Genomic DNA, 23,670 nt, shown 5'->3' with positions numbered 1-23,670 from the left:
GCAAACATTAGGTCAGATGAACCTTGTTTTGTAAATATAAAAAATGTCAAAGCTAAAACAGACCATGGTGTCAAGGTGCATTTCAGTTAAACACCAATACAAATGATGGAAGGTGTTGACTTCTTTAATATGATGATATTTTGCTGACAACTTCACCTTACTGTGTGAGTTTACTTTCCCTGAAATTCCTGCTTGTTAAGCTGTTCCATCGTGGTGGTGGACTGTAGTATCTTTCACTCAGATGCTGGGACAGAGGTGATATGCGAAGACATCACTGTGTGTTTACAGTAGAAACAAAGGCTTTCCTTTAAATATCGCCAGCGACCAACATTGTCCCTGGTTTGAAAAAGAGTTGTAGGATGAAAGAAAGTTGGACTCTCTGGACAGCATACTGACTAACAGCTGGACTATCATTTGTCAGACTTAGCCTGTAGACATTTCTGATTCTGATCCTAAGTTCGTCCAATATTTGACGCATCCAACATCATCATGGCTGAGTCCAGTTTCCCTTTACCTCCAGAGGATTACTGTCCACTCTGTGTGGATACGCTGAGAGACCCGGTCACCATCCCCTGTGGTGACACCTACTGTCTGGAGTGCATCAAGATCTACTGGGACCAGTTTGACCACACGGGTGTGTACAGCTGCCCGCAGTGCCACTCCACCTTCACACCACGGCCCGTGCTGAGACGCAATCTGCCCGATGTAAGCCACGAGCCGCGGCGCCAGCTCCCGGAGCTCACCCCTTTCCCATACATGCAGCGGGAATCCTTCTGCGACTTCTGCGTTGGTCGTCGCAAGAAGGCCGTGAAGTCGTGCCTCATGTGCCTGGCCTACTACTGCGAAACGCACATCAAGCCACACTACGAGTCGTCCACCTTCAAGAGACATAAGCTGGTGGATGAGACGGGCCACCTGGACAGGAAGATCTGCCCCCAGCATGAGAAAGGCCTGGAGCTGTTCTGTCGCTCTGACCAGATGTGTATCTGTGTGCTGTGTACTGTCAAAGAGCACCGCGGCCACAACATTACCTCAGCGGAGGAAGAGCGCATCGAAAAACAAGTGAGTCTGGATTGGCTGTGAGTCAAAATGCGTGACATTTAGACGAAACAAAACAGTGTCAGTTGTGAATTCATTATCACAACACCCGAAAATTACCCAAAATTATACCTCTCAAGTGTCTGCTTGACAAAAGCTTGTTATTCCAACAGAAAGTCCTGGTGGTCACCCAGACTGAGGTCCAGCACATCATTCAAGAGAGGATGAAGGAGCTGCAGGACCTCAAACACAATGTGGATGTTCTCAAAGTAAGATCTGACATTTCCTAATGAAACATAATTGTGTACAATAAATTTTAAAAAAGTCGTCATCAAATGTCACACCTTCCCTAAACCTCTTGACAAACTGGTTTTCCCCTTCAGAGTGCTGCCCAGCGAGCACAGGCAGAAACTGATAAGACCTTCCACGAAATGCTGCAGGCGGTGGAGCGCTGGAAGGCTGAAATCCATCAGATGATAACAGCCAACATGCAGTCGGCGATGTCTCAGGCTGAGGGCTACTTGGACCGTCTGGAGCAGGAGATACTGGAGCTACAGCGCAGAGATGCAGAGCTAAGGCAAATCCTCGAAACAGAGGACAACATTCACTTTCTGCAGGTGCTGAAAGATCATACAGGGCTGCAAGAAATATAAGTATTCGTGTCTTAATACACGTCATTCAAACGCCAGCAGAGATGTTTACACATTAGAATCTATGAGTTCATGTTCTCTTGAAGCTATCTTTTTTTTATTTAGACACAACAATCCATTTATAATGTATCTTGTGGCCAAAATTACTTTTACAAAAACAAACACAAACAAAATAACTTCTGTGACCAAGAAAGATAATCCTGGAAAAACCCCAGTTTTCACCAGTTCTTAGTGATAAAACCAGGAGAGAAAACAAATGAGTTCAGACTTAAGAAATGGATTCCCCAAAATTGACTTTTCTCACTTGCAATATGAAAGTGTGCACTACTTTGAAGGTGGCAATATTTAAATATTCATGTCACATGTAAACATTTTTGCGTGCTCCATGCACTCTTTGAATAGCAGATAATAACTGTTATTGTGAATGAAACGGGGCAATAACTGTTAATATTGATGATATTATTTTGGCCAGGCGAGGGCACTGTTTGTGTTTCTGACTTGTTGACCAGAGTATGGAGCTCCTATTTCTTGTTCAATAGAATTTTCCGACCCTGTGCGTTCCTCCTGTGGCCATGGTGCCCAAAGTGCTCATCAACCCTCAGTTCTCCTTTGGAGAGATGAGCAAGACGGCCACCGAGATGAAGGAACATCTGGACAACATCTGTAAGACGGAATTGAGCAAAATCTCAAAGACAGGTTTGTGTATAGCAGATGAAATTTACAAAATATTTTTATACTATAAAAACTACAAAGTGAGCCAGTAACCCACTAACATAATGCTGTATCATTCTCACAGTTAGTGAAACCCCCGTGTATATACTTCTGCCGAGAAATGGAGAGAAACGACTCAAAGGTATATGTGTGTCAATATGTGAAAATATATACAACTTTCTCGTGAATATTAATTATATAGAATTCATTTCAGAGAACAAGAAAGATGTGGATAGAAAGTGTTTCAACTTTCCCTCATTTGATTTATGTAATTGTATAATTACCTTTTGAATTATTTTAGAATGTAAACCACAAGATAAAATGTATTACAAAATAGTGTGTTATCATTTTAATTTTTTTCTATATCCAAACAGTTCCTTCCAGAGTTGATTTTCAGGAGCCAAAAACCAGGACGGACTTCTTAAGATGTGAGTTCAGTGTTCATAGTTCAGTCCATTCAGTGCCTCAACCTTTATTAGAAATAAAGAGACTACTTTGACACATTTGTCTTTCCTTGCAACAGCAATATTTGTTCAATAATATGGTATTATCAGATAATTAGTTGTTGTGGGTGAAAATACATGGATGAGTGGATGATCAATGGGATGCTCCATATCTAAAGATTAATAACAAAAACAATGTGTATGGCTGTCTTTGCTCAGACTGCTCCAAGATGTCCCTGGATCCAAACACAGTATACAAAGAGCTGGCCCTGTCGGACGGGAACCAGAGGGTCACAAGGAGGAAAGCAGTCCAGTTTCATCCAGATCACCCAGAACGCTTTGATGGCTTCTCCCAGGTGCTGTGCAAAGAGCCTCTGACTGGGTTCAGATTTTACTGGGAGGCCGAGTGGAGCGGGGAGTTTTCCATCGGGGTGGCCTACAAGAGCATCAGTCGCAAGGGGAAGAATTCCCACAGCCTGCTGGGCTACAACCACAAGTCTTGGAGTCTTCTCTGCTCCGACTCGGGCTACTCTGCCTGGCACAATAAAGTAGACAGAGACCTTCCTGAAGCTCCCAGGGCCACACGAATCGGCGTGTACCTGGATTATGCAGGCAGCACTGTGGCCTTTTACGCAATAACAGAGACTATGGAGCTTATCCACAGATTTAAAGCTCAGTTCAGTGAGCCTTTGTATGCTGGCTTTGGTGTGGGCTCCTCTGTTACCCTCTGCCCGCTGAAGCAGAAGCAGAATCCCACGCCTTACTGAGATGTACAGGTACTGTTAAATACTAGCTGAACAGTACAATGTAAAGTAATTGTCTGCGTAAAAATATTTATATATAATATTTTAAGGCTATTATTTTGAATACATATGTCAGGGTTTTTGTTTCATGCAAGTTCCTGTTGGGAGAAATATATATTGATGTACACCCTAAGTAACAATGCAATCTTCTAATAACAGAAGGCCTATATTCAATTGGGATGAGCATGCTGTGGCTGAAACAATCTGCAGATAATTGATGAAAAATATGCATGCGCTGTGTGTGTGTTTTATGTATTGTATATATTTGTGCTTGTGTGCACAGTAAAAATAAAAATGTACATGCTGTAAATTTTCAAGTTTTTATTGTCTTAGAGAGACTTTCACAATTAAAGTGGGAAGCGATGACATAAAACACCAAAAAACACCTTTATTACATTTCATAACAAAGCAACATAAAGACATATATATCATATCAAACACATACTGTTTATCATACCAGTATATTAATTGATATTTAGACAAATATTCTAAACCAAGTAATTTAACAATTGCATTTGTATATAATTTGACTTTGTTTAGTGACTCATTTATGTTTAATTCAGATATTTTAATGCCTTGAAGAAATCTTGTAGGCAATATACAAAGGCAAGGCAAGGCAAGTTTATTTGTATAGCACATTTCAACAACAAGGCAATTCAAAGTGCTTCACATGAAATCATTAAAAGCATCAAAACATAAGGCAAAACATTCATTGAAACATTACAACATTAAATAGCAGTGTAAGAAATAAAATACAGTAGCAGAAATGCAGGAAATTGATTAATATCCTTGAATATGGTTCAATTAAAGGCAGCAGCAAACAGAAAAGTCTTCAATCTTGATTTAAAGGAGCTGAGAGTCTCAGCAGACCTGCAGCTTTCTGGGACTTTGTTCCAGATATTTGGAGCAGAAAAACTGAACGCTGCTTCACAAATATCATAAACACAAATATCTGCTTACAGGCAATTGCATTTACTGTACAGTTTCCCCATCCTATGAAGATACAGCATGGCTGGGACAAAACCTGTTATGACAAATATATAGGTATTTAGTGAGGAAACAGTAACAAACATGGGATCTGGTATTGTTCCCAGCAAGGATACACCAACCGGCATTGGGAGCTGGGACAAAGTTGTATACACTAAATTAATCAAAATGATCTTAAAAGCCTTTTTCGTCATGCTGTTACCCCTGTGTTTGTCCCTCAGCCCCACCCCTGGTGTAGGGCGTTTCAGAGCTCTGAGAACTGATAAGCAGCAGAAAATCATCGACAGCAAGAAGAACAGATGCAAAGCTGCTATCGAATAGAAAAACTCTCTTGGGAAATGAAAAGCCATGCCGACATCAGACAGCGTAATAGCTATCAGCCAAGAAACAAAGCAAACGGCCCCCTTGTACCTCAAAGGTTTACACCTGAGGAATATCACAGGATGGACAGTTGCAAGGTATTGCTCCAGACAGATGTAGCTCTGCACCAGGGGACGCATAATAATGAACACGATAGCCAAGACATTAAATATGTTTGTCAAGATACGGAGTGAGATGAAGTCATTCAGGAAATACCAAATGCCAGAGAGAGAGAGAGGAGGGATTCCACCGCAATCTGGTTGAGAGGGATGAAATCAGAAGCTATCTTCTTTTGTCGTCCACTAAATATAAGCCACAGGACGTAGCCATTGATGGGGAGACCAAAGAGAAGGTTCACCGCATATGCAACTCCAAACAGAATGTCCTGCACGGAGTTTTCCCCAGGTGACACACACGGTCGAATTATGGCTGTGTGGTTGATGGTGCAAATGTTCATGTTCATCCTGATAAGAGATAAATGAATGAACATGGGACGCTGAACATATTCCTGTTATAGATGTATGTACAGTAATGCACACACGCTGTCAATCTCACACTGTAAACGTATATAAGTCCTAATAGGTCAATAAATAACATAAGCAACCGCTCACACAAATACTGTTTCGTGCAAAACACAAAAGAATAGTATAGTCTTACTATTTAACTATCTTAAATGGAATTATCGGAAGCCCAATTTGCTTATTTGTAAGAGTGTGCATTGTGCACGCTGCATCATGTACTTTCTTATCTTAAGAATCTGAAATACAATACAAATGCTTTTTGCTGCTGTTATGAAGTTTTCTTCATTTTTTTCATTTAAAAAAACCTACGTAACTGAGGATGTCATTATTCATGGCAAGAGTTAAATTTAGCCTTCAAGTCATTTTTCTACTACTGAAAACTACACATACCCTGCATCATTTAACATTCTAATAGTGTGAAATACAACTTCTCCTACCTGGAGGTTGTGAGTCCTGAAGCTAGTTTCAGCACCTGAGTGGATTCACATACATGTTGAACAGACCTTCTACATAGACAGGCACACTGAAGTTTAACATTCTTCATGACTTTCAACAAGCTGCTCTGACATTTATTTACTACCCAGCAAGTTGGAGAACAGGTTTAACAGCTCTTCAAAATAATACAATTGTATTACTTGCAAAACTCCAGCACAAAGATATTAAGCAATCCCATTTTTCATATTAATAGGACGCTGTGTACTGTACTTGCTATATCAACACATAAATTGACACTTGACCTTCGACTCAACTCTAACGAAATAAATAAAAGTGTTTTAACACATACATGATTTCAAGAAACGCCCAAATCGGCTGACTTGTGTACACTGAATGTGTGTGATGAGAGCTGATCTCTGGGAGCTGCTCCTGACACTTTTGCCATAACAGACTTGAGGTGTCTACTCTAGTTGTCTAGTTATACACATAATAATATCTTTCCTAATTGACAACTTTATATTGTGTCTTTGTAATGATGTTTTCAAATTATCTGAAAGTGTCACAGCGACTCATATGAGGAGATTTTTTTATTCTCTCAGCTGACATGATTTGCAAGAAAAATGATCCAAAGGTACGTGCAACACTGCTTTACATGTTCGCAACAGAGATGAAGCACGGCCGTGGTCCTATATGCAAACGTATACGTGTTTGAGGCAGTCAACCAGAAAATGACGACAGAAATGTTTGCAGCTGCTGTAGTGAACACATTGAGCGCAATAGCCACAGCTTGTGAGAGTAAACACTATGAAAAAGCGTCAGCTGACATGTATTTCTGTGGCAGGACTACTAATATATAATAAGATTGAAGTCATATTTTAGATGTGCTTGGAGCTACTGTATTTATTTTATGTACTTATTTTCTTCTCGGTTCTATTCTGTTCTCTACTGTATGCGCTATTGTGTAAAACTTTATACAAACATACTGAATGTAAAGTGTTAAAGCAGCAATACTGTTGCATTTGTAAACCAACATTTAAAGGTGCCCCGTGGAGGTTTCTTGTAAACAAACAAAAGTTAAGTTTATAGTCAGTGCTCTCACCACTCATAAAGACTAATCGTGTGTTTCCTGGAGCTCGAAGAAATGGGTTGCATGAATCTAAAACATAAATGCAAAGCTGATTTGTTAAAGTGTTTTCAATCCCGCATTGTTTACATCACTAGCTTACGGTCTTCTTCTTCATTGTCTTTGCTGGTGCATTGCTGCCTATCTTGGAACTTCATCACCATGTACACATCAGTGGAATATGGTAGTATATAACCATTGCCAGGAATGTGTCATGTCATCTGCATGCATATACAGTAACCTGCTGGTAGACAAAAAGATGTCAAACATTCATCTATGCATCTATTTTTCATCTACAAGGTCACAGTGGCTGTTATTATTATTATTATTAGTAGTAGTAGTAGTAGTAGTAGTAGTAGTAGTCATACTAGTAGTAGTCATACTAGTAATAGTAGTCGTATTAGTATTATTATCAATCACATTTCTATAACTATTACTGCTTCTATTATTATTATTATTACATCATATCCACTGCTGCTGTTATTATTAGTAGTAATACTAGTTTTTTTCCATTATTACTTATGCTATTATTAGTGCTACTACGGCCATTACTTCTTCCATTATATGTATAATTTCTTTCATATGGATTGATTATTTTGTAATTTTATTCGTTCATTCTGCACATATGACATTTATTGCATTTCAAGACATCCTGGGAGGGGGATCCCTCCTCCGTTGTTCTCCCTGAATGTCCTCCTTTTTTCTCCCCGGTCAAAAGTTTTTTTTGGGGGGGGTCGTTTTTACTTTTTACAATGCGAGGGTCCAAGGACAGAGGATGTCGTATGCTGTACAGATTGTGAAGCCCTCTGAGGCAAATTTGTGATTTGTGATATTGGGCTACACCAAAAAAACAAGCAAAGAATGAAGTCTTTACCGGCAGAGGGAGGGCAAAAGGCAGGGCACAGCCTGGAAACAATAGGCAGTGAGCCCTATTTTGAGACTTCATTTTGTTATGGAATAAAATTTCCACAACAGCCTCTTCACCGATTGTTGTTTTTGTGTATTTGATTGTGTCAACAGTAAACCAAGTAATAAGAGCTTCTAAGGCTATTTCGTATCAGTTCAAAACCTCCCTTCACTGCTGCTTGACCAGAACGCCGCTCAACTCTGTAAAAGGTTTGAATCAAGAATTGTAAAGCTCTAGTTTAAAGTTGTAACTTTGTCAAATTATGTACCCTGTTTTATTGCTGTGCCTCTTACATTTTTGAAGGCTTGTTATTGACAAACCGTTATTGTGCATTATTGACATTGTATTAATAATCCCTAAATCAAAGAATCATTACATTAAGGTTAATACCTCTGAAGCTGTCTCTTCCTCTTTACAGACACAAAATGAACACTTCAGACTCATCTCGATCTCTTCTTGAGGATTTAAGCTTGGGTTCATCTACAGCCAACAACCTCCTGGGTCTTCCTTTGAATGTTTATGTCATGCGGCTGATATTGGCAGGAGCCAGAGAGACTTTGGCCTCGGACTTCTTTTCTCTCAATTTGGCTATATCTGAGATTGTTTTTGCTTTATTCTGCATATGCTATCATGTTTATGTACTGTTGGATTTAGCCTTCAGTTTGCAATTCTTCATGTTCTCACTTGGCCTCCTCTTTACAGCCCGTCCCCTCTTCTTATGTTGCATCTGTGTGGAGTACTACGTTGGGGTCGTCCACCCCGTGTTATATCTTGGGTTTAAACCCCTGAGGTACAGGGTGGCCTGTTGTTGCGTTGTCTGGGTGAATACCTTGGTTTCATGCATCTACTCAATACACACCTATGAAAATACTCTGTATCTTTATGGGTTTTTCATCCAGAATTTTATCTTCTTCTCAGTGATACTTTTCTGCTGCTGCTCGGTGCTCAAGGCTTTGAAACGCCCCGGGCCAGGAGAAAAAGAAACAGAGAAGAAGAAGAGTAACATAATGAAGAGGAGGGCCTTTAAAATCATTTTGCTTGTCATGATTTCTCTGGCCACTAATTTCTTTTTGTATATGGCTGCTATTCCACTGCAATGTTGCTTGACGGCCAATCAGTTTGCCACGGCCTTCGCCATTAGCACAAGCTTGGCTTTGGGAACTGGGTTTCTACAGCCCCTTCTCTACCTCCACAGGGCCGGAAAACTGTTCTGCTTCAGGGAGCTCTAGCTACTATCACTGTCAACATGTTCATGTATGTAAATGTAGTAGATCATAACGTGTTGCAGTGCAAAGCACTCAAAAATATACCATAGCGCTCTTATTAAAACTGCTGTAATAATGCCCATGACTCAAAAACTATTTACAATAATGTAAACAGTTATTTATTTATTAATTTAAGAAGTTTTTCATTGGTTGTGTGAGATAAACTGTACAATAAATCTTGTGCATTCCTTCAAGAGGGTTTAGTGTTTCATTGTTTTCATGTTTTGCAAATAATGTGATAATGATGAAAAAAAAACGTCACTCGTTAATTTAAATTGAATAACCTCAAATCTGTAGGCCTGAGCTGCACCCGCTAGTAATTCTCAGGAACAGTGTGCAGCATAATCTAGTGGCAGAAATGGAATATAATATTATTATGAATATTTTCTTTAGCGTTATCATCTTAAAATAAGAATTGTTGGGCCATTCATTCATGGTTTGTTTAGGGGTTAAATCCATACTTGTGTCCCTGACTCTCCTTCCTTATATCGTATGTGTCCAACAGTCTCACTGAGCTTTCTGTTGTTACTGTTGCCTTGTTTTTGCTGCTTTGAATGTCAAAGCACTTTGTGAACTCTGTTTTTAAAGCTGCTATATAAATAAAGTAATTAATATTATTATTATTATATTGTGTGTGTTTGTTTAATCCACTCGATGAGCATCTCAGAGATTTCTGAGAATCACGTGAACCATCCTACCGACAAACAGCTGCACTGCAGGGATTCATTAATGCGGTATTCTATGTAGCACAGTATGTATATGTATGTATATAGATAATCACTTGTGCAGTTGTGGATGTAATTTGTGTTCTAATGGATTGCATTGTATTGACAGATGTTTCTAATATTGTTGTTTCTCAAGATGACCAAATACTAGATAAACAATTTAATGCGGCGCACACTACCATAGTGTACAGCTCCACAACTTTCCATAGATCTGACTCAACACACAAATAACTGATCTACGCTATCACTAATACCCAAATACTGTATATCTATATATAATGTTTTATTTATTGCTGAGTGTTCATAATATTGTATTTAAATTGTACAGGTGTTTCTATTTTTCTTGATTATCAGTATATTTTATGCATGGATACACCAATGGTGTACTACTGGTGTAAAATGTGGAGTCAATGCAGATATGTGGCATTTAAATACAAACTTCCATTCAATGTTAACAAAATGTTAGTGATGAAGAGAAAAAAAGCAGAACTTCACTAGAGACATATTTAACTTTATTTTAAAACTACTTGCAGTGCACATTGGCTCATCTGATACCAAATGGTTACAAACAAATAAAGACAATTCTGTGGCTACTTTTACATGACATCTTATACACACAGCTGTAATGCAATCTTGATTTTTGGACTGTTGTTTGCCCACTTTGTCATTTTGAAGGCTGTTTCAAAAAAGCAGTAGAGCGCTCAAAGCCTCCGAGTAAAGTGCAGAGCAGAGCTGGTATCTACTCCATGTTCCGAATGTTTATTTATTGTTTATTTCCCGGTTGCAGTGTATGTGAATGACATCAAGGGACATGACAGGAAGTAAACATGAACCCAAGCTGTTGCCTAGCTATGCAATTCCGTTGAAACTATCAATGGCAGAGAACAGAAGGAACAGCTACCTCACGTATTGTAAATGATTTCAAGTGGAGCTACGCCTGAAAACAACTGACACATACACCATTTCTCAGCAGGCATTTACCTGCCCTGCGGAAGTAGAGGAGAGGATAGATGACCCCAAGCCAAACCATTACAGAGTAAGCCAAAGGCTGCAAGATACACAGTGTGCTGTGCTCTATTTTTTTAACCAAGAACAACATTGTGACCAGGGGTACATAGCCTACAAACGCAGTCACCTGGAACATCAGGACTATATTGAAAGCCCTTCTCTTGATCAATTTGGATCCCTCCCTCTCTCCCTCCCCTGGGGAGGGCTGTTTCAGAGCCCTGAGAACTGATAAGCTGCAGAAAGAGTTGAGAATCAAGACCATCAAAAAATAGATTTTGTACAGAACTATTGATTCCTCACTTTCACTGCAAAAGAACATTTGGACTATACCAATCAGGATGGTTAGCAGCCACAACACACAACAAAGGCTCATCCTATACCGAAGGGGTTTATACCTGCGGTACAGCACTGGGCGTAGGACTGCAACATAGCGTTCTATGCAGACACAGCTCTGGAATTGAACCCTGGCTGTGAATATTATGTTGATGAGTTTAGTCACTGCGTCTGTCAGTTCATGGTCGGAAAAATATCTTATGGCCAATAAAGGTGGCCCCAGGACTCCAAAAATCATCTCTGTGAGGACCAAGTGGAACTCAGACACTTCCATCCTGTCTGTCCAGTAGACTGGAGATGATATCATCAGCCACATCACCCAGCCATTAGCGGGCAGAGAGATCAAGACATATGGCAGAATCGTAGGGTAAAAGACAGGAGAGTGCAAACAGAGACCACACGGAATCTTTTCTCCGTCTGTCAGGTTTTGCATGTTTTCTGGAAAGTAGTACAGGGAGAAAAAAACACTGTAGTGAAATGTAGAGTGGAGGTTTGCATGTTCTACAACTTACTCAACTCAACCTTTGTTTAATGAGTAAAATAGGTCAGAAGAAATCTAGTTGTCAAGGGGGCAAAGTGTGAGATATGTCACTGACTTACGTGCATGAAATTGACATACATTAACTGGCTTGAGAAATGCAGACATTGTCCATCGTTCTCATTCTCTGTGTGCATCACTACATTTTCTTCTCAAACTAAAGCTGTAAAGGTGTCACGAGGGATTATTAATAAAACATACTTTTCCTTACAAGCTGTGAAGAAAAGAGACAAGAAGAGAGATGTACACATGTGAAACCACAATATGGCCCTAGAAAATGATCTAATTTATTCATTGTTTCACGTGAGAACTTGAATACAGTCTAGAAACTTAAAAGCACCAACCTTGTCTTTCCCTGAGTTTGTTGCTGCGTGTTTTCAAATGTACAGCTCCAGCTTTAATCACATCTTCTATAAAACACCTGTTTTCGCCTGATGATATGTAACCAAATAATGTCCATGACTAAATTGCTGGCATGCAAAACCTGTAGATGTGTGTAAACGATTTGACTAAAGAGGGTTTGGTGTTCATCAGCTCTTGTGGTAAGCAGAGATTGAAAATAGACAGACCTGCATGCAGCAACCATGGAAGGTGAAGTATTGTATGCATCAACACAATGCAATGCAGTTTTACGATAACTATTTAAAGTAATTATAGCAAAACCAGTTTCCAATTCTCTTTGCCAGAAGAACCACTGGTCTCTAATAAGTAATACACATTCTTCCAAACCTTCAAGCGTTTACCCAGGCCATTCATTATTTCTGATTTATTGAACAACTCACGGGGGGGGGTTAAGAGCCTCTGCCTTTTGATCAATTTCCTGCATTTCTACATTTTACTACTGTATTTTATTTCTTACACGGCTTTTTTGTGTTTTAATGAATGTTCTTGTTTTTAAATCTCCTTTACTTTTGCCTTATGTTTTGATGCTTTTAATGGTTTATGTGAAGCACTTTGAATTGCCTTGTTGTTGAAATGTGCTATACAAATGAACTTGCCTTGCCTATTTTGAGAATCTGAAATAAAATGCAATTAGCTTTTCATTTACAAATGTTCTTAAAATTATTTTGTATGGTGTCTTCTGTGCTGCGATATGTGTTTAGCTTATTTACAACTTTCACAGCGACTCCTAGAAGAACCAAGAGTCTATATTTGACAGTACCTCACATGATTTACAAGAGACATGATTCAAAGGTAAACACTGCTTTACATGTTGTAACAGACAACAAGCACAGCCATGGTCCTATTAGTCTCTGTTTTTCTCATTTCTTTAAACTGCTTCAAGCCTCGTCCAGTTGAAGGCAGCCATTTAGCCCAGGTGTAGCCGACTGCTTTAAAGAAATAACTGACATAAGGACACATTATCTTGTCATTTTTACTTCCAGATAAAGTGTAGAGCAGTTACACTTAAGCAATATATGCTACTGTACAGCATATTGAAAGTGTTTAGCGGCCTAGACTGCCACCCTCCATTAAAATAGAAACCTGGAGACACAGTTGTTAAATAAAAACAATCTCTGCCAACATTGAGTCAGAAACACCCTTTAATGTAACAGCATAGTCTGTCTCTGCAGTCTTCACTGACATTGGGTGTAAGACACAGTAAGATGCCTCATAAGTGTCCTATAATGAGGAGACCGTTTTGAGTGCAAGATAAACATGACCGTACCAAGGAGCATTATGGGGAGCATTAATGCATTAAGCTGGAGGTAGGAGCTTGACTAAAGCATCTGTGCAGTCAGACATCTGACAGTTAACTTTTATTTTTCAGTAAACATTGTAATCTGTCTAGACCATTTGATTAACGGTGAACATATTCGACTCTGCTGACTTCCTCAGTTACTGATAATGCAAATGGCGGGAGGAGACTTGTACACTCCTAAAATTTTCATTTATTTTATTTTTTCCTTTCACCTCCCCTCCTAAAACAGGTTTCCTCTCACACTTTCTGGTTCAGAATTTGATAAAACAAACAAGAAATAAAAACTACCAATAAATAATTTGCATTTCACACACTAATACTGTTAATTTCTCTGAGACATTATTTGCATGAGCTCATGCAACTCCTAGGGTTGGCTCATGTCTGTCATCAGCTGCAGGCCTTTCCGATCACAGCTGGGAGCTCAACCCGTTCAAGTCATTTCTACCTTGTCATTAATTATGAGTGTGTATGTCTATGAATTATGCATGAAAAACATTTGTCAGACGAGGACAATTTGTAAGACACAGTATTTTATTATATTTGACAAGATTTTACAATTGTTTTTCTTTGATAGAGTCTATTTATCTACGTACAGATGACATAGATACAAACATTTTAAATAATATAATTCTAGTTTTCACAATCTCGTCACCTCTGACTATTTGGCTTTTAACATTTCAATCATTCAAATATGAAAAACAATATGCATAAATTTAAATCATATCCAAATTAATTTTGAGAATGTAAAATCCCTTCTGTTTCCTAATCCCAATATATTATTTTGCATGTTAAATGTACTTCATCTCAGAAAAGAGCACAATTCAAATTTGAAAGTGTTTTTCCTACGCTTTTCAGTTTATAGACCACCTCACACGGAAGACTCTTCTGGCCAGATCTCCTCTCAATCTTTGTGACTTTAAATACCTCGTAAGGAGGAATCAGGGCTTCTCTCTCAGCCTCCCCGAGTTTAGAGTACAGAGAGACGTCTGCTCCTGAGCATGTGACAATCTCAAAGCATGACTTGTCTCCAAATCTTTCAGCGCTGGGGTACCAACCCATTGAGCTGGAGGTAAAAGAGCCAAAGCGTATCACCTTGTTGAGAACATCTTGGCTAAAGTAGCCGTTGACTCTGCGGTAGCCAGTGAGGCATCTTTCCTCTCCAGGTTTGCGAGTGCTAAGAGTTTGGAGGGCGTCAGTCAGGAAAAAGTGAAGTGCGTGATATCTAAATGTGGTCTTGTACTTAGATTTCTGGGTTCGAACTGCGTAGTTAAAATCAAGATAGATTTTCGGATTGTCGAGGGAATAAACGTAAATAGCCATGATCTGTTCTTTCCCCAGAGAGGTGGAAGGTCGCTTTCCCTTCCTGCGCTTGAATTTTTTGTTGTAGTATTTTTCTGCCTCGCCCCAGGCCAGGGTGAAATTTTTGTCTTTGCGTTTCTCATTCACCAGGAACTCCTTCTTCACTCTGTACTCCATCTTGTCTTTGCAACCAGCGTACATGTCGTCAACAGCGTTCAGAGCCAAATCCAGTGGAACTTGACCTTTTAACCCAGGTTCTGCAGAGCTCTGAAATAAAAATCTTACTTGGTTATAATCTTACTTACAAATGGTATTACAAAACAGTCACACTAAAGCAAGCCACTATCCAGGTTATACACTATACCTTTGCAATTCCTACGGAGACTCCACATGTCATTAGCACTGCTGCCCAAACTGCCCTCATTGCCATTGTCTGCCAGCATAGAGACCTGCACACAAAAATACCTCTTTCAGTAAACGCATTGTTGGCGTTTTCTGTGTAAATGATTCCATTTTTAGTTATCGTATTTTGATAATTTACTTTGGACGGATTGAAATGGGCCTCGAAGTGGACTCCACAATATCTGTTTTGAATCTAGCGAAAACACTGGAGAAGAAATTAAGTTTTGTTCCACTTACCACAACTCAGTTCTCACATGGAGCACTACTTTGGTGACTTGCAAGTTATCTGTTAAGCTTAGCTCCTGGTTCACTTTCACCAGCTGCTGGCCATTGCAATTAGGGGCAGGACTACAAGGCCCACCCATTTCCTCTTTGATTGTAATGGATTATAAGGGTCTGTGCATCAGGGAATCATGCTGTTGTACCTAAGACAAGAATACCTCAAAGCTAGGGTGAGTAGTGTATTACAGAAACATGCTTTGTTATATTTGTTTAAATTATCTTTACATCCTGTTTTCAGCCTGTCTTATTAAATTAATACAGAAACATTAAGGGTTAAAGATGAAACAAAAAATAAACTTGAAATCAGTTATAAGGAAATGAGTTGGCAGCACTGGGTTGAGTTTTCAGTTGCATTTTCAAATCGATCTTACTTTTGCTGGTTTCTCCAATGTTACCCAGCTTTGAGAGTGTTTAAATTCCATGTCAGTAACTGTAAAATGACCATTGTTGAAACACTTTCTTTATTTGTAGTGCATGTATAGCAGTAGGCTACACATGGTGAAGGGACAGCAGGACTATATATTACACAGGCATCGCGAGACATGAAGACACAGGATAAACAATAAAGCATACAAATACATGTAGAGAGTCTATACTGTGCGATGTGTTCATCAAAACTGCTCTGTTTATCTTTCACAAAAATAAAAAGAGCCAACTCAACATATTGGGCTCATTCAGGCAACCAATGCAAATTAGTTCCTCGAGTGATTATTTTTTTTTTTCAAAAAAAATATTCCACAAGTCACTGTACATGAAGCAATTCAACAAAAAAATAAGTTATCTTTAAAATCCCCATGATCACAAAAACACATAAATGCTGATCTTCAGGAAGACCTTTGTGTCTGCCTGTACCTTAATTGCCAGCATCAAGGTACCTGTTCTTAACTAAGCACGGAAGGATCTCTGCCCTCTCTGTAGATGATATAAGGTTTTGTGTTGTAATCTAGATTTGAAAGTAGTTTCTGAGTTTTGGCTTATTTCAAATCTCCTCCTTTCATTCCCCATTTGTTCTTACTCTTTTCTTACTATCTTTTCCTTACTTTTGTCTTTTTTTTTTCCTCTATATTTATATAACCCTACAAATTGCTTTCCCAAAATGTGAAACCAATTTTTTTTTTTTAAAGTAATTTATACACAATTCTTTGACCTCTTTTCTTAGATGCATATCAATAATAAGGTAAACATACTTTTTGTTTTGGGTGTAAACAAGAACTTACCTCATAATCAACGAGTGAGCTGTTTATTGTGAACAGTGTGGCCTCTGCCAACTGAGCTAATGAAGGGAAGATTTTTATTTCCTCCTAACTTTTTAAAAACATATTAAGAATTCTCTCAATAACAAAGTGTCCACAACAGCACCCCTCTTTAATAATGGCTAACTCTGTATATCCCCAGAATTACCATCAGCACCAGCAGAGCTCCAAGCACTGCAGCCACAAAACGCTTCTGCCTGCGTTTCACAAGGACCAAAGAAATGATGACCAACAGCAGTAAGCATACTGACATCATCACAACACCGCTTGCATGCCAGTGTGTTAAAAAAGCTCCAAAATATGTGTTTATTTGCCTTTGATTCAATTTGCAATTTAAATCTCTCCTTGGTACTTTGGTGCTCTGTAGCTTGTAAACCACACTGCACCATGGGTCGTTTGTCAGGACATCAGTGATTTTGAAGACCTCATAGGGAGGAATCAGCACCTGTCCCATTTGTTTTGTTGCAGAGTAATACGTTATATCGGCACCAAAGCATGAGTAGATCTCAAAACAAGACACATTGCCATTAAAATCAAACGACCGCTTGCTTGAAGCCACCCAGGTGAAAGCACCAAAACGCATGTTTGTGTTGATTAAGTTGCGGTCAAAGTGTTTCCATGTCCTGTGAAAGGTGGTTCCGCACGATGTTTGCTTGTGACGCAGAACTTGAATGGCATCAGTCAGGTGGAAGTAGAAATAGTGGAACTTAAATCTGTATGTGCTGTAGTTGCGTTTCCCTGTTTTCACTGCTTGGTCGAAGTCTTGTTGGATGTTCTTCACCTTTGTGTACATGTAGATGACTGTAGCATGCTCTTCTTTCAGGTGCTGGTGCACAGGTTTCTTTGCACCACCTTCAGCTGAAGCCCAGGCAATGCTGAAGTTTCGGTTGAAGTGCCACTCAGACACGCCGAACATGTCGATCACAGAGGCTGCTTCAGACTTGCAACCATCGTACATGTCATCGATGCAATCTGTCGCCATGTCCAGAGGTAAACCAGCAGTCTTAGTTTTCTGCAGATGACAGATGAGAGACGGCTAAGGTGAGCAAAAACAACAATTGCATAGGCTGACGCAAGTAACAGTTAAAATGTGTCAAAGAAAGAACTGTAATCTGCACCTCGGCAGGTTTCTGAGGCCACCAGAGTAGTAGAGACGGGTCATGATACAAAAGGAGCGCCACCGCCAAAAACACACAAAGGGTTGCCCAGTTCCTCATTGACTTCAGCTCACATACTGGCCCTTTGCCAGATTTCATATCTGATCGAAAAGAAAGAAATCGTCTCACTAAAATAGCTTTTCTAACTCTTTCAACACCATGAATATGCATTGGACTTTGTATAATCATATTACTTGCGTGCACATTGACACAGTTTGTTTGCACAAACCTGCAATTAAAAGTATGAGCCTAGTGGCTGACATGCAGGAGATAAACGATAATCCATAATAAGGATCCACATAATATTTACTTGTAGACTGATCCGTCAATACACATCCTCGTATTCTCCACCAACAGTGTATGGTATCTGATTGTTTTTGGCTTACCTTTCCGAGGTGAGTTTCTCAGCAGCGAGATAGTGCTTTGAAAGAGTGCAGATGCATGGTTGTTTGCCAACAAAGAAGTTCCGGCTCACAGGATTTACAAGTATGACCACACAGCACATACATTCTACTGCAACTTTGCTCAGAGGCTCCAGAGATAAAATGGATCTTCTCTCGCTCGTGATGTTTGTGCAGTATTTAGTGAGAAGAAACGCAAGCGTCTCTCTTTTCCTGGGCTGCAGCGTAGCCTCATATCGTGTATGTATTTGTCGAGTGTAAATAAAAGCCTTGCCCCACACGGGCCCTGTCATTTCACTGCTTGCACTGCCAGATGAAGGTTCCACATGTGGTAACACCTGTAAATCCTGTTTGGTAGCTTGCTCAGGTTAAAACAAACAAAGACATTGTATGTCATCGGCTTGTAAAACACAAAACGTACTGGCTAAAATCAGAAGATGTTTTTCAGTCTGGAAAAGGTTGATGGCAGCTCCTCTCATCACATAAAAGACAACACTTCATCATAGTGCTGCTCAGGATGTGGTAAGTTATAAGAACATAGCACTTTTTTTTTTTTAGACTTCTACTGTTTTCAAAATGGAATGCTTTGTTCCCACTAATACTGATTTTTATATGCATCAACTTTTATATTTTTTGCAGATTGGAGAGTCAATATTTAAAATAACTTTAATATGTTGTTCCACGCCTTTATTTGTATTTAGATCAACTGCTCTCACAATAGAGTGATGTGATTGAGTTACACTCCTCTTAAGCAGATTCAACTGAAATGATACATTTTGATGAAATGATATATGTTGCAGTACAGTGCTCAGTTCCAGTAGGGGCCCTGCAGGTTTTTGTTCAACTCACATTCTCTCTGATCTCAGTACTTCTGGGTTAAACAACAGATTTCCTTTCTTCCAGATGCACCATGCCTTCCTGGAGAGGCAAGCATGTCAGAGAAAAACTGTATCTGCGTGTGCCATTACTTCTCTTGTTCTTCTGGTGGGACTGCTGGTGTTTGTTGTCGTATATCTGACGCTCAGCTGGCAGGATATTGTTGGAGAGGTATTTTTCCACTTATTTAACACTACATATTTGACATTTACAGCACTTAAGCATAACATAAAGAGTTACTCTGATCACAAATAGTGTTTAAAAAAACATGCATTTCTCATCTTTAAGTATGCACTTTTGAAATTAATCTTGTCATTATCTGTAATTGTTTTTTTTAATTACTGTGCAAAAGAGGTTCCATCTTATTATTGTTCATGTAGTGTATATCTCCATCTACTGGATAAATACTGAACAGCAAGTCTCTCATTTCAGCATTTCCTGCAGGGTCAGACCCATGACCTGTACGACGACTGCGGATCCAAAGCTACTGCTGTGACTGATAAGCCATAATGCAGAAATGGGACACGCATACAAACTTTAGTCAAGCCTGGAGCGATGCCGAGCAAAAAGCCAGAGAGCCCGCACACAAGTACATGGAGAAACATCACTCAATGGCCATATACATGTACACCAATAGTATGCTGCAACCTGTCAAGCAAGACCTAGAAGAAAGTACTGCAAAACGACAAAAGGAGACTTTTGAGCCCCGCTCCCTTTATTTGTCCCTAAGTGAAGCCGTTCAGATTCTGAAGCAGTCAGGTGACATGTCTTTGCACATATTACAGAACAGAGACACTTTTAAATCTGAACATCTCTAAAGAGCTGATTTGCTTCAGTACCTTCGTATTAGGGTTCGACGGGCAGAGCTTTGGAAGGGACGCTTCATGTTTTGAGGTATTCACATGTTTCGGAGCTGACGTCACGCATTACTCAGCCCTGAAGCTAAACAGCCAGGTGCTGATTCCTCCCTATGAGGTTTTCAAAGTCACAGAAACAGAGATGGATACACAGAGGTGTGAAGTCATCTACAGACTGAAGAGCAACCTGAACTGCGTTTATGACAGAGAGAGCAATAAGTTGCATCCAATATCTGCATTACCAGTGGATGCGTTTTGGCTCATTTTTGCCATCGCTGGTATGATTATTGCATCTCTTTTGCTACCCTTTGTTATTGTGAAAGTGTTCGAAAACCAAAAGAAAACTGCTGTTTACAGTGCCTCATCTTTTCACAACGACACTAACTACCCAGGTAGTGTTGTCATTTAAAGGCCCAGGTTTAATTTAGAAAAATAAATGGTCCTATTAGCTTTAGGGATCACATTTTGGCACAGTTCTACGAATTAAAACTTCATGTATAGGAAAAAAGAAAAAATATATATATACATAGGAAATGTTCATAATTTTATGATGTAATATTTGCAAATGGTGTTGGTCTACATTTCAGACTTACTTGCCTTACTTGGGATACACTTTCTCTGTTACTCAATTCATATCTGCTAGATAAGTTCACGCTTGCTGCCGACCAACGAGCAGCAATGTGTGTTTTGGTCTGAGGGATACAATGGCTTGACTGAGATCATAATAGAACATGCATATGGAGACCTGGAATGGAAAATAGTGTCATAAAAAAGTATTGGTCAAGTCAAAACATACTGTATATCTGAATAGCAATCTGTAAGTCTGCTTGTTAATGGACAAGGTTTATTTCCCCTTTACCACCATTCATTTGATTAAAAAAATGTACAATTTTAAAGGATTGTTCGAGTGTTTTTCAAGCTGAAAGCGAGTGTGTCGCAAGATGCGTTCACGAAACATTACAGGTGTGTAGTGGGTTTGAAGATGGGTGTGGTCCGAGTAAGATAGCCAGGGGTTTTTGGCCCCTCTCTCTCTCTCTGAGATACTACATTTTGTCAATTTTGGGCGTTCCATAAAATTAGTTATTACTAGTATAGTAGATGTCACAACCAAAGTTTATGATGTCTTTTATATTACAGAAAAGGTTATTTCATAACGAAATTGATGGCCCCTTCCTGACGTCCTACCCACCTACTTCTGGTGCCTTTGCTCGGAGCACACCCATCTTCAAACGCCTTTATCTCAACTAAACATCTGTAAAGTTGCGTAACTGCACCTTGTACGGTTGTGATGCAGTCACGGTAACAAAATATGTTCACAGGCAAAGTACTCAAAACTGCTTCTGTGGTAGTTCCTAGGAGTTGTCTCCAGGAACACATTTTGCCATGACGCACATGCAGACTCACAAGGTGAAAACACTGCCAGCCACTCTGTTAAGGTTGGCAAATATATTTGAGGCACTCCCATTTATTCTCATCTATTGTTGCTAGCATTAGTCAATGTGATGCTCCAAGGTCAAAATGGCAAAATGAGGCCTTTCTGATTGAAAGTGGGCCGGTGTGTAATTCACAAATATTCGTCGATGTGAGTTGACCTGGTTTTAGCGGCCCAATCATTAGGAAAAAATGTTTGCTAGCTGCGTTTCTGCAAACTACAGATTGGTTTAATGTGGACGTTTTTGCAGAAGGTCAGAACACGTGACATATCGTATAAAGGGACTGTTATTGAAAGTTAGGTGGTTTTAATAATTATAACAAGCAACAAAGTCCACTAAGGGCGGGTGGGAAGGATGGACACGCACAGGACTTTTACCCAGAAGACTGCTGTCGGTGTCCCAGAATCAAACCAAAAGTAAGCCTCCACTTGATACTAGTAGTTTTGTTGCCTAAACCCATCCAATCTTTTTACAACGTCAATCACGTGGCATTGTGCCTTTTCTGCAAACATGATGAAATGTATTTATGAAATGTATTTTTGGTTCAGAAACGTCAACATTCAGTGCATCTGCGGTTTGCGGAAACAGAATGAAGTATTTGTTGAATGAACAGGTATGTCACCACAGTTATTGATGACACCCAAGTCCAAATACGCTAGTTCCAGTGTAGAGAATGGTGTCCCCCCTGGCTCAGACAAAACATCATGTAACATGAATACTGGGCTTTCACAAGGATTGTCACTCAACGTCTGGGACATTTTACTGTGTATGTGATAGCTGAAGAATGTCACTTGACAAGTTTTGTTATCATCATAGTCCCATTCTTCTCTGAGATTTCACAATAATTTTTTGAAGTAGGACATGACTCCTTTACAATGTCAACATACTCGTTGAGGGAGTGAACAGGTACAAAAGACTCACACAGACTCAATAAATCAAACAAAGTTTAGGTACAACATATGCTGTTGAACAGGGTTTTGTGTCAACATGCAGACAGGATTCTTACCTGCAATCCACCAGAGGTGCCACTGTGTATGTGTAAAAGTTCACTAGTATCTCTAATTTAAGTGTAGGTACTGTGTATCCCAATCCGATCAACACAGGGCTGACATTTCAGAAATGAAACAAAATGCTATGTAGATGATGCAAGTTCATGTCATGTATGTGCAGCAATTTTCAATATATATATATATGTATAATTATTTGTTACACCATAACTTGTAAAAGAACAACCACAACAGATTACAGAATGGTTTGGAGATTTGTAGACTAAAACCACCTTCTGTGGATTCCTTCTCGCCTAATAAGTATCACTTTCTTGTAAATGAAATGTTGCCACTGTGACACGGGATTTCACTGACAAGTTTCTTGCGAAATATTCCGGGATGAAGACTCATCGAATGAATAGTTTTCTTTTTCTGAAGAGTCCTTCTTGGTTTCATTATCAGAGGTGAATAACTTTGTCCCTCTGAAGTAGTATAAAGACATTCCACAGGGGCAAAATTTATAGACAAAAAGTTTCCATCCAAAAATGATCGTACTACACTTTACAGACCGTACTGGCCACAGTGTCGTGTGATTGAGCTTAGTTGTCAGTTCGTAGTATTATCGTCTTCTATTACACATAAAAATGGCTCTGCTGTTAAAACTGAATGTCCTCATGGTGGCATACATAATAATGTATAATGTATGTAATGTATCTTTGTATGTGTGTGTGCGAGTGAGTGTGTGAAGGAATCGTCCATTACCCAAAGCCCAGGTATCAGTATGGGGATTGAAAAAGTCGGATAAGTGCATCCCTCATTGATAACTGTTATTGGGTCTTTAATCTTACAATGAATGTGTTTTCCTTCTGTACTCTTTTTGACCTTACATTACTTTGCTGGCCAGGTTTCATAAACACTCTACAAGGCAGCATTTCCAAGTTGGTCTCATTTGATTTCATTGGCTTAGTTTGTGAGCTAAAGGTGTTACTAGATGTGTTTTTACATTTTTGAGAAGGCCAGGCTAGCTGTTTCCCCCTGCTTCCAGTCCTCATGCTAAATTTAATGTAACCAGCTCCGTACTTGACACATAAACATGTTTAAGTATTTCTTTCACTGGACACAAATTGCCCATAGATGTGAATGTTTGTCTACATGTTTTAGCCATGTGATTGGGT

At 39.4% G+C, this 23,670-nt stretch overlaps 3 protein-coding genes and 1 pseudogene across 4 annotated transcripts; 2 read left to right on the top strand and 2 right to left on the bottom strand.

Moving 5' to 3' along the window:
* The first annotated feature begins 359 nt into the window (after positions 1-359).
* On the top strand, positions 360-3,824 carry ftr84 (finTRIM family, member 84). Its single transcript, XM_031864773.1, has 7 exons — positions 360-1,062; positions 1,212-1,307; positions 1,422-1,655; positions 2,228-2,384; positions 2,485-2,541; positions 2,774-2,827; positions 3,062-3,824. The coding sequence occupies exons 1-7, from the start codon at positions 490-492 to the stop codon at positions 3,607-3,609; spliced, it is 1,719 nt and encodes a 572-aa protein (XP_031720633.1). The 5' UTR covers positions 360-489; the 3' UTR covers positions 3,610-3,824.
* A 10,238-nt stretch (positions 3,825-14,062) lies between these two features.
* On the bottom strand, positions 14,063-15,572 carry LOC116392956 (NAD(P)(+)--arginine ADP-ribosyltransferase 1-like). 2 transcript variants are annotated; one of them, XM_031864812.1, is made up of 3 exons: positions 15,488-15,572; positions 15,213-15,297; positions 14,063-15,115 (listed from the first exon to the last, which is right to left on the bottom strand). In XM_031864812.1, the coding sequence occupies exons 2-3, from the start codon at positions 15,276-15,278 to the stop codon at positions 14,354-14,356; spliced, it is 828 nt and encodes a 275-aa protein (XP_031720672.1). In that variant the 5' UTR covers positions 15,279-15,297; positions 15,488-15,572; the 3' UTR covers positions 14,063-14,353. The 2 variants fall into 2 exon arrangements, with proteins under 2 accessions (XP_031720672.1, XP_031720673.1); XM_031864813.1 differs by lacking the exon at positions 15,488-15,572 and adding an exon at positions 15,390-15,471.
* An 86-nt stretch (positions 15,573-15,658) lies between these two features.
* On the top strand, positions 15,659-20,880 carry LOC116392932 (ecto-ADP-ribosyltransferase 4-like; annotated as a pseudogene).
* LOC116392931 (ecto-ADP-ribosyltransferase 4-like) lies at positions 15,902-18,569 on the bottom strand. Its single transcript, XM_031864771.1, has 3 exons — positions 18,329-18,569; positions 17,904-18,043; positions 15,902-17,797 (listed from the first exon to the last, which is right to left on the bottom strand). The coding sequence occupies exons 2-3, from the start codon at positions 18,039-18,041 to the stop codon at positions 16,898-16,900; spliced, it is 1,038 nt and encodes a 345-aa protein (XP_031720631.1). The 5' UTR covers positions 18,042-18,043; positions 18,329-18,569; the 3' UTR covers positions 15,902-16,897.
* Positions 20,881-23,670: the final 2,790 nt, after the last annotated feature.

This window comes from Anarrhichthys ocellatus, unplaced genomic scaffold (genome assembly GCF_004355925.1).
Source record: "Anarrhichthys ocellatus isolate YVR2014 unplaced genomic scaffold, GSC_Weel_1.0 scaffold31, whole genome shotgun sequence".
Lineage (NCBI taxonomy): Eukaryota > Metazoa > Chordata > Actinopteri > Perciformes > Anarhichadidae > Anarrhichthys > Anarrhichthys ocellatus.
This window is presented reverse-complemented; position numbering and strand designations above follow the sequence as displayed.

What these genes read in the sequence shown, in the direction of transcription:
- LOC116392956 (XM_031864812.1), bottom strand. Translation starts at nt 15,278, where the DNA reads ATGGCAATGAGGGCAGTTTGGGCAGCAGTGCTAATGACATGTGGAGTC. An exon ending in TCTCCGTAGGAATTGCAAAG is followed by an intron (nt 15,116 to 15,212) that starts GTATAGTGTATA and finishes TTTTTATTTCAG; the next exon opens with AGCTCTGCAGAACCTGGGTT.
- ftr84 (XM_031864773.1), top strand. Translation starts at nt 490, where the DNA reads ATGGCTGAGTCCAGTTTCCCTTTACCTCCAGAGGATTACTGTCCACTC. An exon ending in TGGAGAGAAACGACTCAAAG is followed by an intron (nt 2,542 to 2,773) that starts GTATATGTGTGT and finishes ATATCCAAACAG; the next exon opens with TTCCTTCCAGAGTTGATTTT. An exon ending in CAGGACGGACTTCTTAAGAT is followed by an intron (nt 2,828 to 3,061) that starts GTGAGTTCAGTG and finishes GTCTTTGCTCAG; the next exon opens with ACTGCTCCAAGATGTCCCTG.
- LOC116392931 (XM_031864771.1), bottom strand. Translation starts at nt 18,041, where the DNA reads ATGAAATCTGGCAAAGGGCCAGTATGTGAGCTGAAGTCAATGAGGAAC. An exon ending in GGCCTCAGAAACCTGCCGAG is followed by an intron (nt 17,798 to 17,903) that starts GTGCAGATTACA and finishes TGTCATCTGCAG; the next exon opens with AAAACTAAGACTGCTGGTTT.